Source organism: Balearica regulorum, chromosome 4, assembly GCF_011004875.1.
Source record: "Balearica regulorum gibbericeps isolate bBalReg1 chromosome 4, bBalReg1.pri, whole genome shotgun sequence".
Lineage (NCBI taxonomy): Eukaryota > Metazoa > Chordata > Aves > Gruiformes > Gruidae > Balearica > Balearica regulorum.
Window position 1 is genome coordinate 3,471,512 of NC_046187.1, and position 15,988 is coordinate 3,487,499.

The 15,988-nt window shown below is 41.7% G+C and overlaps 1 protein-coding gene across 24 annotated transcripts in view; it reads right to left on the reverse strand.

The window, feature by feature from the left end:
• Window positions 1–15,988, reverse strand: part of CAMK2D (calcium/calmodulin dependent protein kinase II delta) — a 151,654-nt gene that overhangs the window by 15,110 nt on the left and 120,556 nt on the right. For 10 of the 24 annotated variants that reach the window (XM_075750981.1, XM_075750976.1, XM_075750983.1 and 7 more), the window contains 3 exons: window positions 12,720–12,779; window positions 11,032–11,073; window positions 8,353–8,401 (listed from right to left, as the gene is read on the reverse strand). In XM_075750981.1, coding sequence (XP_075607096.1) covers window positions 8,353–8,401; window positions 11,032–11,073; window positions 12,720–12,779 — 151 coding nt within the window. The remainder of the gene's footprint in view (window positions 1–8,352; window positions 8,402–11,031; window positions 11,074–12,719; window positions 12,780–15,988) is intronic. The other 14 variants (XM_075750992.1, XM_075750998.1, XM_075750997.1 and 11 more) reach the window with 2 other exon arrangements.

Here is a 15,988-nt window from a genome sequence, read left to right on the forward strand (position 1 = left end):
GTATTTTGGACATATATAAGCACAGACAAGTGAGTTTGTTCTCTCAATTCCCCTCCCTTCTAGTCCAGCACTTTCAGGGCAGGATTCATCATACCCCAAAATAGCTATCCGAGACAAGTGTGACTCATCTGACCTATTTGCGTTGACTAAAGGCAGTCTAGACAACTAGCTCAAATAGAGACAACTACATTCTGGAGGATGTCTAAATCTGGGGAGACAAATCCTACCCATTGTGCTATCATTTTCAACAGCACAGCCCCGATCAAGGTGACCACGGTCTGCTAAAACCGAACGGCACAGTATGGGGGAACCTGGCTTCATTTCTAATCGGAACATCGTCCCAACAAAGAGCAATCAGATGGAAAGCCTGCAGCCGCTAATACTATTTCTATACTCTGAAAAAACCCAAAGTTTGAAAAGAAAGAGGAAAGGACTAGAAATTTTATCCTGTATACGGAGCTCTGGCTCTGCGGATGCACCAGATGTCATTGAACTTTACAGCACGGACTGCTAGACCGGAAGCAACGGAATACAGCAAATGTCACATAATGTTCTTCAAAACCACTCTATTCACATCACTGTGTGAAAATTCTCTGCCGATAATTTCTCTCAATTTATTCCAAGAAAGTAACTTCTGTGAAGAAAATCAAAGGAGGTACTGCATGAATAAATGACTGATTGAGTCTTAGATCTCTCCAAAAAGTACCCAGACCCTCAGGTGACAAGGCATGCCTCCGGGGGACTTCTCCTTCCAGGAGTTTACCACAACTCGGTGTACCTAAGACCAGAGCTCACGTCTCACCCCACCGCTTAACCTCAAACTTTGGGATGAACTGAGACATCCGAGCGTCATCCCACAGGTAACGTCTCGTTCCTAGCGCCTGCCGATTCCAAAGGTGCGCTCTGATTCATCGAATTATGATACGGGTGGGCGGTTTGCAGAATTTCTTTTAGCCTATCGACTGTCCTTCACCTTTCTGAAAGCCTGTAAGCCTACCACCTGCCTAACGAAAAAGAATTTAATTCGTTAGATATGTAGGCAAATATCTGAAAAATGAACCCAGCGCTTTTCCACTGACAAAAAAGATCAAACAAAATGAATGTATTTCCCATTTAAACCTTCATCATAACGTGATGTTAAGCAGCTCGTGAAATGCCCTACAGAGTTTCTTTTTATTTATAGGAAATGAATTATTTCGAAAGATGCTCTCCCCTTGGAGGTACCATGCAATTACACTAATACTTATACCGTGTGGCAAATGGTTATTTTTTAATGACAAATCACCTACAGACTCAGAGCAAAGCTCTATCACGGTCACTGCGCTTACAAGATACCGCACTACGGCTTCTCAACACGATACGTTGATCATGGAATCTGGCTGCTGTCTCAAGAAATGATATTTAAAGTCTTGATAACCGAGACATTAACAAGCTTTGCCGCTGTGCACACTTTTATTTAAACTGTGCTCCTACCTAATCACTCTACCGCTAATGTTTTGCAATGGAAAAAATCAGTAACAACCCTCAATTCTACACCTTTTTCCTTTTAAAAAAGCTTTAAAAAGCAATGAGATGTGTTGAGATAATAATAATGATCCCCAAACAAGAATTCTAATAAATGTGGCATTTGCCTGTTTTACTTATAGGAACACTGTGTTACCTTCAAAAATACATTCCTCAATACCTCAAGCACCTAGGGCTGGAATGGAGATGTTTTCTTCTCCAGGACTTTATATGATAATCCTCCCTCAACCTGCCTTTTCTCAACACGCCACATGTACACCCTCTTTTTCCCATGTGTGTTATGGAGCAGATTAAAACCTACCACGTTTACCAGCTGAGAAATCAATATTTTTCTTGTTTAGAACTATAATGTATGCCAATAACTATAATAATTGCTACTTAACAAGAGTGTGACTCCTATTAAATGTACATTTCTAGAATCATACTACACCAGAAGCGCACGCTTTTAAAATTAAGTTGAAGATAGGTGAGGTTACGGGGACTTTACAGTTTCTTTGGTCACTTGACTTGGTTGTTTAACAAAATTAAATGTTCCTGTTATTGAAATGAAGTTATTTTGAAGCATAAGAGTAATTAAAAAAAAAAAATACAAGCAAGTCTGGTGCAGATTCAGATACTGGGTTAACTTCTGCTGTTTTGTCTACTAGTGTTGGGGCAAATTCTAAATTTCTAATCTGTAAATCATTTAAACAAAAGTGAGTTAGTAGGCTAACTACCAGATGTAGTAGTACCATCGTATCTCCACCAAGTAGCTTTACCAGAGTAGTTTCACCTACTACTTTTCCTGCCTCAGAGCAGACGGACGTTTAATTTCATTGTTATTGCATTCCTTAAACTGAATTCTACCTGCACTTTTTTTATAGGATTTTTGGAGAAGTTTATTTTGTGGAACAAAGTGGCAAAGCAGCGTGCTTGTTTCTGACGTCACAGAAGGAACGGAATAAATACAAGATTGTTCGCTTTCTTACAATGTCACTGTTTATATGTACTATGCCCTTTCTGCACCACGCTCTTTCTTTCTAAAATAAGCTACTTTTTTCAAGGATAGCGGTGTTACCTGAGGTGCCTCTGTTCCTATATTTAGTAACAAAATTAGTAACGAACGTGGCTGTTTAAACATTAAGAGCGGTCTTAGCACTATTAACTACCCAGCGAAGCAGGCAGCGGGAGGCTGCTGCCATTCAACCCCGAAAACGCCGGGCACAGGAGAGATCTGCTGGGGACGTGCTGGGGATGGACCAACAGCCTTACGGCACGTGCTGCTCACGGGTTAGCTGTCAGTGTTACACAGATCCACGTCCTTCCTATTAATTCCTCTCTTCTTTAAGGTTCTGTGCAGTTTGTGCTGGCGGTATGTGTAGTTCTAGTTTGATTTCTAGTTGTCTATATATTGGCATATACTATCCTGCTCCTCCCTCGGAATGAAGCTATTCTTCCAACGTTACCTGTCAACAGCCGTGACCGGAGACAGCCCATCATCTCGGGGACCGATTCCCCTCTCACCTGCATCACCTACCAAAAATTCCGCTCCAATCTGAAATAAGGTTCAGGCCAGTTACACAGAGCCCGTGTTTCCAGGGCACACCTGGATCTCACCTTTACCCGTGCAAATGCCCATTCTTACTAGCAGGGCAACTCCCCTACCGCACCCAGGATGCAGGATGAGAATCCGGCAAGCAGCACCTGCATTCCTAGAAGTCATTCCCCGTTTCACCTCACCAGGTCCCTCCACTCTAAAGAATTTCGGAGTTAATTTATAAACAAGAAATGCATCTACCCAAGCCTTTTCTGCTCTACCAGTACACACGCTACTAACACAATGCCTTTTTCCTCTCCCATTTAAACTGCTCAAACAGTCTCCTCACCCTAGAGATTTCCTTTAGAGTTAATTGGTCGCTACTGATCAGAGATCTCCTCCTAAGCAAAGCAGGAAACTTTGCAGTCGTCATCAATCAATGCTGCAAGCTAACAGCTGGCACAGCAGCTCTAGGGTAGGTTTATCAATGGTGATGCTAAAGAAAGTAACTCGATGACATACATGAACGTAACAGGTAATTAATCTGGAGACCATATCCAGGAGCCAAGCCAGAGGTGAGAGTGAAATCTAAGTTGAAAACTACTGCGAAGGTTACCTCTGCAAGATACAACTTTCTGACATACGTACCGACTTACACTGCTGTCACAGCTGCTGATACTATCTTTGCAATTAATAAAACTTGGCCGAGAAATAAATATCTAAAAAAACCCCATACTCCGTAATTTTGTAAACCCTGAGAAAAGGTCATTCCTAGATCAGACAGATCGCAGTATCGACCTTTTTTTGTGCTACCGTCAGATGATGGGGAGGGAAGAGAAGGAGAGACAAAAGAGATCATCCGAACAGATGAGTCTCTCAACTTACACAGCACAGAGGAAGGAGTGGAGTGGGAGAGCTCAGACTCAAGCGAATGACTCTCTGAGTTTGCATTTTTCGTGGACTTGCCCGCTGAATTGATGGAAAGAAACACAACATATGAACAAACAAAGACGACGAGGTAGAGGGTGATCAGAATCCTCAACAGGCACTGGCAGCAGGAGCGGCCGCTGGGGCACGGCAAGCGTGGTGACCACTGAGATGAAGAAGCAATGGAAGAGGAGGAGTGGCGGGTGGAACATAACCTCTCCACGTCACCCTCCGTTGTGAGGGCTGTCACGAGGTCAAGTAGATGTGAAGGAGGGAAAAGAGAAGGCCAAAAGAAAAATAACCATCATTTAATTACAAGCGACAAGAACTTTCAAAATCTTTTGAGCAGACAAACAATGTTAACGATGTACTTTTGGGAGGCAGTGTGGGTGCCAAAGAGCAGCTGTAAAGGTCGTAGCCATAACTGACTCTGTTCAGATGCCAGCGCGGATTTATCCCTCGATCCAGTCCTGAGCTATACAGGGTTTTAAGAGAGCTTTTTAAAAAAAAAAAAAAAAAAAAAGTTCTTAGAAATTTGAAGGTTTTTCTTCAGGAGAGTATGTTCCAAACAGATTAGTTTAAATTGGTTTCTTTCTACTGTTAAATCAAATAAAAGCAACAGGTCTGAAATGAAATAAATTAGCAAAATATGTGAAAATACGTGCCTCCTGAATGATTAATGTTTTGAAGCCATGTACCTTACAGATGTATTAAGCAGCACAGATTAGCCAGAATCTACCTAATCTGTAAGTGCCATACAACTCAGCCATTTTTTCCATCGGAAATCATCATTCTTACTAGAGCTTTCATTAATCCATTTCCAGGGACAAAAAAACCAAACCAAACCAAACCCCCATGAGAAATCTAGATTTCCTGACCTAAATTTAACAACTCAGCTTTCTAAAAATCTGTGTGCGCAGCCGGCAAAAATAACGATGGTATTCTACAGCATCCCTGAGAAAACCAAGGTATCAAGCTCCTGGCCAAGAGGTGCTGCCAAAGAGTCCCAGTCTCCTCACTACGGGGAGGAGAAACCCCACAAGCAACCCCAGAAGTCGTCCAGTTTTCAGTACGTTCTTTCTGATCGCTCCCGTCCTCGTACTCGGGAGGGATCGCTGTCATGCAGATCAGCCCAGGATCAACGGTTAATGTCAGAAATTTATGTTAGCGAGGAACCTGAACTGCAGCTTCAAGTCATTTCAGACTCAAATTCTAGACTTTGCTTATCCCTTGAATTGTAAAAGCTCGCTATTGTTTGCCAAGCACTGTTTCTAGTAAAAGCACGTTCCAGCCCTAAAAGATGTAAATCCATACGTAAGCACGACAAAAAAGCTACAGACACTAAAATTTTCCATAAATAACAAATTAAAAGTAAGCCTGATTTTACTGTCTTCAAGTTAAAATACCTGCCTTCAAAAGTGACAAGAGGGTGAGATCCTGACATGAGAGGAGAACGCTGCATGCATTCCCTGACAGATACGAGCTAAGAATCTGTTCCTAATGTTTGTGACGGCTGATTTCAGACCTTTTTGTTTGGGGTTTTTTTGTTTTTAATTGCTACCTTTCTTAATGAATCGTAACGTTCGTTATACTTTGCACAGACACGCATATGCACACGCACTCCCACGGGGCTCACAAAAACGCAGCCGTGCTGGAGGTATTATATCCCACACAGACTCACACGATCCACACAACTTTAAAGAGTCAAATCAATAAGAAATAAGAAAGCCGCTTGATGCGGAGCTGAATCTCTGCGCGGTGGCGGCAGAGCAGGAAGGAGGACCGAAGCGCACGGATCGCACGCCTTCGCGCACCGGAGTCGCTCTCTGCGAGGCGGGGGTCACGCCGCAATACTGTAACGCACACGCTAATGCGACTTGATGTTACAGAGCGGCATCCCCATTTCCCTTCTCCTTCCCGTGCTGTACTCCGTGCTGCCAGGAAGAGCAGAAAGACTTTGAACGTCCTTTAGCACTTAAGGTGAGAAACATTCCCTCTAGAACTGAAATTTGGTGCGAAGCGTCATCCTGAGCGTACGCGTAAGGACCCAGACAGCCCGTAATCCGAGAGAATTCTCTCTGCTGCCTCTGAAATCCGTTTGTCCTTAGCAGCAGCTTATCGCCAGCTGCAGGCAGTAGCTGTTCCTGACAAGAGAAACGGCTTTCTCGCTGTTGTCCTAGAAAATCTACGGCCAGAAATCAAGTCGGGTGTAGGGGGAAAATCTCCTTCCGAAGTGCCCTGCCAAAGCACGAAGCTGGAGCTTATAATGGCTGTCAGGGTTGCAGGACTGCCTATTCCCTGAATCATTCTAGAAATTAGACCCTAGGGGAACTGTTAGCTTTAATTTATAATAAAACAATCTGAAAAGCAGCCGCCGCTGGAAGGACTGGAAGTGTGAGAGGAATACTAAGAAGTGAAAACCAAGCAACCTTGCAGGCAATTAATAACAGGGAGATTACAGTTGATTTTTAAATAAACAGAAAACGAAATCCCTATACGCTGGAATAAAACGCGCGCCCGTGTCCGGTGAGCAGGGCGGTGGTATCGCCGTGTGTTTGGCCATGGACCAGCAAAGAGAAGGACACGACCAGCATCTTGTCTCTCAGACCGCTGCAAGACCCTCTCCTCTGTTTTGGGAATAAAGTACGGCGCGGCCATCCGATCTGCTCTGAACTGTGATACTAAGGAATCATTGGAAAGAACGAGGCAAAATGTTTTCATGGCGGTTTTTCTTACAGTTGTATTCCTGTGATATAATGCGGTGCGCTAAGCTTCAGACAGAATCTTACAAAAATCCCACCGCTATAACATCACGTTGTATCATCACGCAGAGGCCCTATAATTAAATTATTCATTTAATGAGGTTAGTTGCTAAACCACACATAATGGTTTGAAGGAAGAAATACCAAGTGTTATGAATAAAGGTAAATTACACTGTATTTTCCTCTGCATCAGCTGCAGATACCTGTAATTGTTCTCCAAGCCATTACTTCGCATTAACTCAATCCGCCCTCTCCAGGTTGTTACTTAAAGCGAGCGGGGACCGGCTGTTAACGCACCCCAGACTTGGTTCAAGTGGAGGCGAAACGATTCCCTGAAACTTTGAGAAGAAAGCGCCAACATCAGCGAGTTAATTAGAGCTAAGCGCAGCTCCCGCAGCACTCCATGTCACAACGCAGAACCAAGACGCTGGGCTCTGCCACAGCTCCGCTCTCCTGCGCAAGCCTGAGCCGAGCCGCCACGACGCGAACGCCCGATGACTGCGATACGCAGCGCAACGTAAAATCCGCGCTTCCAACGGCGGGCTCGGCGGACGGCCGCTTTCATGCTTACACACCGACACCGTCGAGTCGTCGCCCCGGCAGCACCGATCCTGCCACCGAACGCGCGCGGCGCCCGTCCCACCGGTCAGAAGGTTCGCGCTAGGTATTTTTGACAGAATTCTAACCGCTCTATGTTTCAATCTCCTCTAAATTCTAAAACTCTCCCACGCTCTTCAGAGGCCAACGAAGCTCTTTAGCACCCTCAAGTCTGTATTTTAGGGCACAATTTTGCTAATAGGTGTTTTTGGCACGATACTGCTTCCAACACAAAGCAAACCTCACCAAGCAAAACCTTCACTAAGAATTCTCCACATGTTATCTTTACTATCACCTCTGGCTTGCGTTTCACCTGTGCGTCTAACATCGTTCTTTGAGGCAGAAAAACAATCTTTTCCGTGGACCAGAGATACACAAACCTAATACTCTTTTTCTTTTAAATCCCTTGGTTTTAAAACACAGTGTTATTAAAGTAAGTATGAGCAACATCACAGTATAATATTTAGAGGGGAAAAAATGGAACCAAAACCAGCGTCTGTGAAGTTACAGAACTAACTTATAAAAAAAATGATTGATTTTAGTTTTTTAAAGAATAAAAGGAGATTAAAATAAGTGCATGGACAGAACAAAAGAGAAACGCAAAAAAACCACTGGCATCTGAACAGAATGAAAATTAAACCGGTGACATAGAATGAAAAAAAAGCAAACCCAAACCACAAATGCATGCTAAAAGTACATAAACTAAGTAACAAAGCACTGACTTACACGCTTTTAATCTACTACTATTATTACCAGAACTAGTATCTTAGTTAATAAGCAGTAACTTTATATTCCGCATTTTAAAACATCAAGGCAAATGGTGTTTTGGGAAATGAAAACTCAAAGGTAAAGCCGGAAACACGGCAGAAGTAACACAGAAGAGCTTAAAAGTTATTTCTTTCAAATGAGGAAAAATAGTATTCTCTGTAAGATTCATGAGGAGTTTCCTTGTTTAATGACCTAACGAAACCCATTCAGGTAACTCAGGTTACTGCTCCTCCGCGCGTTCGAAGCTTCGAATCGTACCTTTCACGTCCTCGTCTTCGATGGTTGTATTGGAGCTCTCGGTCGATTCCTGTTGAGAAGCAAACAGAAGCAGAATGTAGAAAACCAGCCAAGCCTTACCCGCGCGCCTTTGAAAACGACAGTTAGTTACGGGTATCATGCAAAGCCTTGAAGCAGGGTGGGATGGAATTCACAAACAAACGGTCACACACCGATAAAGACATTTCCACCCGAAACGGATGTCAAACACCGCCATTCTCTACGGTAGGGAACACAAATACATTTCCTGCTGCCTAATGCTTTTACTTCACAGGAATGTAAAGGCCACGTTTGTTTTTTTGTTTTTTCTTTAACATCCAAGTGCACAAAGTCCATCTGAAACGTCGTATGAACTACCTCAGCCAAGTAGGAGAGCTTGCCATTTTAAGCTTAGTGATTAAACCGCCTGTGCGAGGTAAGTCATTCCTTTCCAACTTTGAAACGTGCAGAAATCCACGTGCCACAACGCACAACTGCTTTTCCGCTCGTGTGGCTTACGCAACTTATATTACAACAGCCTCCCAGTGATTTTAAGACTATTGGATCAGGTTCTGTCATTTTATACTGTTTTTGTGATTTAAAAAAAAAAAATGTTGTGAAGGAGCTGGAGAATTGATAAATACATGATAACAACTGGGAGAAACGAAGGTATCTTTGGAGGAGCATTCCTCGACGAACGAACCAGTCACGGCGAGGAATGACTCATCCGTCAGACAGTTTATCCTTAAGCCACCACGCTGTTAAAAAGGCAAGGACACCGTATCTCCGTCTTTCATCAATTACCAGAAACATGAACTATTACGGGCAAATTCAACAGGGCACTGTCAAATCTAATAGGGGTGCAGTTTCAGAGAGCCACAAAGTTTTAAAACTTGATTTATTTTATCTGTATACTTTCTTGAAAAGTAGAATCAATATATATCTCTATATATTTAAATTCACAGCTCAATAGCACAAAGGATTAACTGGCCTATTTTTATCTGAGAGAGACAAGATAGGACTGGTATTGTATTTAACTCTTAAAAGACTAAATAAACTTAAAACAACTTAGTAATAAAAGGTAAATTTGACAGTGCCCTTTATTTACTGCGTCCTCACAAGGCTGAGCCAAAGGAATGTTCGAAACGGTTAATGCATTACTCGGACCTCAAAAAAAACCCCCCAAAACGTATGTGCATCCACAAATAAAACTACACGAATTAATTCACACACAAACAAAAACCGAACAAGTCACCATGCTTTTCCTGAACTGGCTGGTGTTAGATGTTTCGCTCTACACAGACGTATCATGCTCTATCACTTAAAAGATTAGATAAAGTACTTATGAGTAAACAACCCCCCCCAACACAAATACGAGTTGTAAACACCATGCACGAGCTCACACGGCAGATGTAGCCTGTAAGATTGAAGCATCCGCTCCAGTTGCCATACTACAAGGATGAGTCTTTCAGACAAATTTCGGAGTAACTCTCCGCATTGAGTGGTTTTTGCTTGGCTGCTGTGACCTCTCGGGACATTGAGTGTCTTAAATTGCTATGATTACATAGTAATAGTAGTCAAGTAGATGTAGTCACGCCAATATTTCATCTGCGTTTTCTGGTCTTTAGTGGACTTGAGCGATAAGGGTTAGACTAGCGTTCAAAGACAGGCTGTTTGTTGCCTATGAGTTTCAACTTGGGGAGCTGAACAAGTAGTAACGTGACAAGAAAAGCTCTACGTTCGACAGATGCAAGGTACGTAAAGGAACGGGAGATACAAGCACAGCACACGCCATCAGCACTTCCATGCGCGGGAAATGTCTGCATGCGTTATTTTTTCACTCGGATTCAATCCCTCTCATATGCAATAAGCACCGGTAGTTAAGACTAGATAAATGAAAAGTCAGTTCTTTAAGTCAAGACTGTAAACAGTGAAATTTCTGCTGAGGAGTAAATTCTTTCCAGGAAACCTAGAAACATGTGTTATATGTAAATGATGGTGTTTCCTGGACCTTGTCAAGTCCATGCATGAAAAAAACAAAACAAAACAAAACACGTTTTAGGAATCAGCTGCCAAACGCAAACATCACAATACACAAGAAAAAGAAAAGAGCACGAAGAAAACGGATAAAAATCAAAAGACCTCTTTGTCACTTGAAGGGTTAACTTTTTTTTTTTTTTTTTTTTGGAAACCGCTCAGGGATGTTATGGAAGAAAACCAAAGTCCTGTGCAAAAGACACGTCACAACATGGTGTATAAGCATGCTGAGAAACAGCAGACGGATAAACTGAAACGATGTCTTTATCTAAGGCAACAACGGCACGTGAAACTCGTCAGTAGAATCTCACCGCACTCTGAGAACGGCGTTCTTTGGTTTTACTCAGACTGCAGCGTTTTTGGCTGAAATGAGAGAGACGCCGGGCTCCGCGAGCCTGGCTGCACAGCGTACCGAACCCTGCTAATTGCTAACGACTCCCCCAAGAGCTTCACAAGCTCAGCAATCAGCGGGACGCACGGAGCGGATGGACACAGATGAAAACAGGCTCAAGAGACACCGGGTGTAACAAATGCAGGAATGAGATTTTCCTTGATAAATTCCTGGAACGGCCCTATCCGGCTGTGGACTAGTGGATGAAATGTGTGGTGTGGAAAAGCAAGATGGAGTTGATTCTTTCTGAATACCTTATTTCCATCAGGGTTGTGGATTACTGTAGTTTGGGGCTCCTGAGCGAGAACAAAATAAAGAGAAAAAGAGTTCCCGTTGGTAAATACATTCTCATTAGCGCGAGGGAGCGCAAGAAGAGCCAGCTCACAAATGCCGAACACTGACAAGAGCTAAAACAAACGTTAACTGTTGCCAGAGGGTGAAACTGGATGTCTCTCACACAGATTTCCTCACCAGCAAGCCAGCAAAGACGACCATTTCACCTGATGCAGCAGCATGCACAGACCTTATTCACGACCCACGTAGGCAGGGCTTTGAAGCTCTGGAGACCATCAGAGGCTCTCTGTTGCCCAAGGGCAGAGGAAACGCTTTGTGCGCTTTCCTGTCCGGGCCAAGCCAGACAAGAAAGCCAGAAATCGCCTTTTATTTAATTTTTTTTTTTTTTTAAGCATGTTTGCTTGTATTAGTATTTAGCAATCAAACAAAAATACAGGCGAGTTAACTACCTCTAAACGCTACCGTGTTTTGGAAGACGTAGATTACTACCAATTGCTGCCCTGGTGGAGCAGCATAAAAGTAAGCGAGAGAGATCTTTGCGTCACTTTAAAGTCTAATTTCCCTCAAATCCTTTTCCCTTAAAAAAAGGATTAAATCATCTTTGAAACAGCAGTTAGCCAGCATACTTTCAGCACGGACTGTTGTGCATGGCTACGTCTGGGAACATATATACTCATATATATGTCTGGGAACATATATACTCTGCCACATATACTCATGCGTGAAACCAGTTAACTGGTCCTTAGAAATGACTTAGTAAATGTATGCTTCGGTGCCGGCTGCGCAAAAAAATCCAAGAGGAAAAATCCCTCCTGATGCATACGGCATCAGCAAACAAAACTCCCAAAATCAGGTACTTACGCGCTGGCATTGATTTTTGTGAGCGCTGGGAGAGATGTAAGTCTAAGAAACAGGAGCTACTAATAAAAGCAAGACTGCAACAGAAACCTTCATGAACAACACTCTGATTAGTAATGTGTTCCTACCAGAGCTTACTTATGAGCAATGGCTCCTGCAGATTTAAATGTCAAAGAAACAAGCAAAAATGCTTAGCACTAGATGCCTCTTGATCCCAGTGAAGACTTGCAAAGTCCTGCTGAGTTTTAGGAAATATGGAATGAAAATCTGAATAAGGTCTATTTTATGGTAGCCTAGCAATAATCCTGTTAGCTCTCCTTGATATCAATACTGATACTGAGACAAAGCAGAGAAAATAACAGAGCTTTTGGAGGGTTTTTTGGTGCGGTGTGCGTTGCTTTTTTTTTTTTTTTTTTAATTTTTTCTCAACAGGTTAGCGTTAAAAAGATGGACACAGTCATCAGGCAAAGAGCTAAGAGCAACGTAAAGCGCATTCTACTCACTTTCTGGCACAGCATGCAAAAAATTCAACTGCAGTTACAAACGCTATGACTCTACCGCATCCAGCTTCCATGTAACATTTTCTATTAATAAACACGCTCTAATGGACTTCCTCACAAAAACAAAAAAAAAAAAGCATAATTCAAACAAAAAAATTTTCCAAAACCTGTTTTTAGAAAGCGAACAGAGTAAATGCATGAAAAAGGAAAAAAAAAAAAAAAAAAGTAAGAACAAACAGAAGACAGTCAAAAACTTGAAGATAGCATGAGAAGGAAGATTCCAGGTATACCAGCGCCGGGGTAGGAATATTTTCCTTGGGGCTGGTTACCACGTTCGTTTTGTTGTTTATCTGTAGGTATGCAGAAAATAGAAACAGACAGGCCTTAGAACTCGCGGTAGGCACCGTATCTATATCTCTCTGTATAGAACAGCTATATACAGATATAGATATCTATATATAGATATAGATATGGAAATAAAGAATCACAGAAAGATGAACTTATGAACTTGAAAGAACACTAACAATAGATCCGAGAGCTAGCTGCAACTCCTCCAAACACGCTAGCTACGGGTTTTCAGATGCACTATACGAAGGTCTATACAAGGTATAGATGACTTCAGCTGTGACACTTAAAAGAACAGAGAGCCCGTAAGTAGCAGCTAATCACATACGAGAGGAATAAAGAATTAACATGGGTTTGAAGAAAGTCCTAAATAGTCATTGCGATTTCTTGACATGCAACAGTATTAAATAATTGCACCCAGTTGTTCTTTATTTCTAACTACCTATCACTACCATAAATAATACTTGATTATTCATAGCTCTCCAGAAATCCAGGAATTTGTTCTACTGGCTTCTGGGAACAGATTTGAATAAATCTATCTGATTCCAGGTCTGAACAAAGACAACTGATGCTAGAAAGAGACTGGTGCCCCTTTAGCTTTTTGGGGATTATTTTAGACACCAATAATTGGCAGCTGTGATTTTTTGCAGTCTCTAGAATCCTGCAGTAACTGTGTAACAGCCTTTCAGTTTTGGTACTATGACCTGGAAGTGTAAGGTTTCACACTGTAGTATCCGTAGCCTTACTCCACAAATCACTACGTATCTGCTGAAGTTTACAGGTGGGTCATCATTTAATTCGTAAGCTTAGCACACTACTACACCTTTAAAGACTTTTGGCTTTTACTTATACTAAAGTTTAATTCAAATAAAACTGTTTAGCAATAACTTTAAAGGCATCTGATTCTTTAAATCCATTTTTAAGATTCAGCTTTCATAAATACCACGGTATGAAAAGAACAGAAATACTAAAAATAATGTACCGAGCCACTTTTTTACATGCACTAAGAAGCACACTAAAAGTATAGTGAAACTAGTTTGAAAGATGTAGGTTTTTTTCTTTAACAATAATTAGGAAAAAAATCTTACGTACATTTCGGTCATGTCTAATTTTAACAAGAGCAGTCCAAAGCGGCATGCAGAACTGGGTGTATAGATACGTATTGTCTGGAAAGACTTTGATCCAAAAAAAGAAAACAAAAAATTTCTACTGAACCTTCTAGTCACAGTACTTAACACTGAATGTGCAAAACGAAGGAAAAAAAGTCCAATATTGTTTCGTTAATGGATTTTTGTAAAAAGGAAACTAACTAGCAATTTGGGGGTCAAAATTTGGTATTTTTTCTTCTAAAAGAAAACCCTTTCTGAACCAGTTAGAAAATGGCGATATGCTAAGTAACATTCATGAAAAGGCATAAAAGCAAGAGGACGTCCTGGAATAGCGGACCCAACTGAACCGTGTACGAAACATCTGACTTCTGAGTTAAACTTCCCGATGCCTCCATAGCCTCAGATGAAGAATTCAGCTTCTCAGCACGCAGGTACCAGCTCAGTTTTGTCTGCGCCAAGGGCTTTGCTAAAGTCGAGCCCTCCAACGTTAGCACCGCTGGGGAAACGCACTGAACTTCGCGTCCTCGACAGTTTTTGATGAATATATTATTTTGATACAGGAGGGGCAGCTTGACTTGTTGACTGCAGGAATTAAGCCTGACTCTTACTTAGGATATGTCTAGATTCTGGAAATGTCAACAGGATTTGCATTAATTGATTACAGACTGAAAATTTCCTTATCTTAACCAGCATTTAACTGGCTTGGAAGAATATACAGCAGTCTCGTTAGTTAATGTCAGGGAACGTTATTTTGACACTAAATGTTATTTAGCTATAACTGTGATAGGACCTGTTCTCCCACATAGAATAAAAATAATTTTTTTTGCTTTAAAAATCAAAGTTCACAGTGCTCTACAGCAGGAGGATGAGATACAGTTGGTTGTTTAACAATGGTCTTTCTACAGGAATTGTCTTTAGGAGAAAATACGAGTCATTACTGAGCCCCGAGTGTTTAGTTTATGCCCCAACTTGGCCTAGTTATTGTCACATGAATTTCATTTATCTCTTCACAATTACAGCCAGAAGTTGCAGGGGTGTCTGAACTCAAGGCAGGGAGAGAATAAATACCTTTGCGCATAAAGACATTCATGGGGAGACAGAAGCATTAGCAAGTATTTTATATACTGACCAACTTGCTCCGATATTTCTGGGACTGCGAGATGGGCAAAACCTGAACTCCTTACTCAGGAAAAAACTTTTTAAAAAAAACACCCCAACCACTTAAGTAAATGAAAGTGCTAAGGGAGAACGGTGGAATAGGGAGAACACATACAATGCTGCTTGACGGCATACTGAATCTTCCAAAACGAGAGAAAAAAATCACATGGCAAATTGTATAACTACAAGTTCACATTTTTACAACAGTGTAGTCATCAAGAGACTACGAATAAAAAAAGGCCCCGAGAAAAGGCAGATAGACATAAAGCGAAAACATGAGGAAGGAAAGGAAGATTTCACCAGATTTCACACAGTCCTATGCAGTAGTAGCTTAATAGAAAAAGTAAAGCGATACGTCAAACGGATGCTGCTTGTTGCGTACATAACGAAATCAGGTTAATCCAATTTCAAGTCCAATTTTGCCTGAGTAAGGAGAGCAGGCTTGGGTCCATACTCCCTTGGGGAAAGTCCTACCAAAATAAACACTATCCATTACAGCTACTGCTGAAAACTGCAGGAAATATATTCAAAACTTCTCGGTAAGATATCAAGAATACAGCATTCGTCATGTAGAGAGATAATTGTAATTCAAAATACGGTTATTTCTTCTGCGTAACCCGAACTCGGTAAAACCCTTTGAAACGTAGAGAGAAAAGAGCAATAAGCCAGCACGCTTTCTCTCTCTCGTGGAACATACACATGTGCTTTTATTAACATGGCCTATTTCGCATCTATTTTTAACAGCAAAGGGAAATGATTCCAAAAAGAGTAAAATATTTTCACACGAAACAGTTATTCTGAAGCTGAATTGTGCTTAAGTGGTGAGCTTCTATTTGTTGTGAAGAAGGAAAACTTTTACGCTAATGCATTGCGTGTCAAAAGCTGCTCTCTCAGCTCTGACAGCAGCGCGGGACAGCCACACACAAACGCTCCAAACAGCCGGGCAT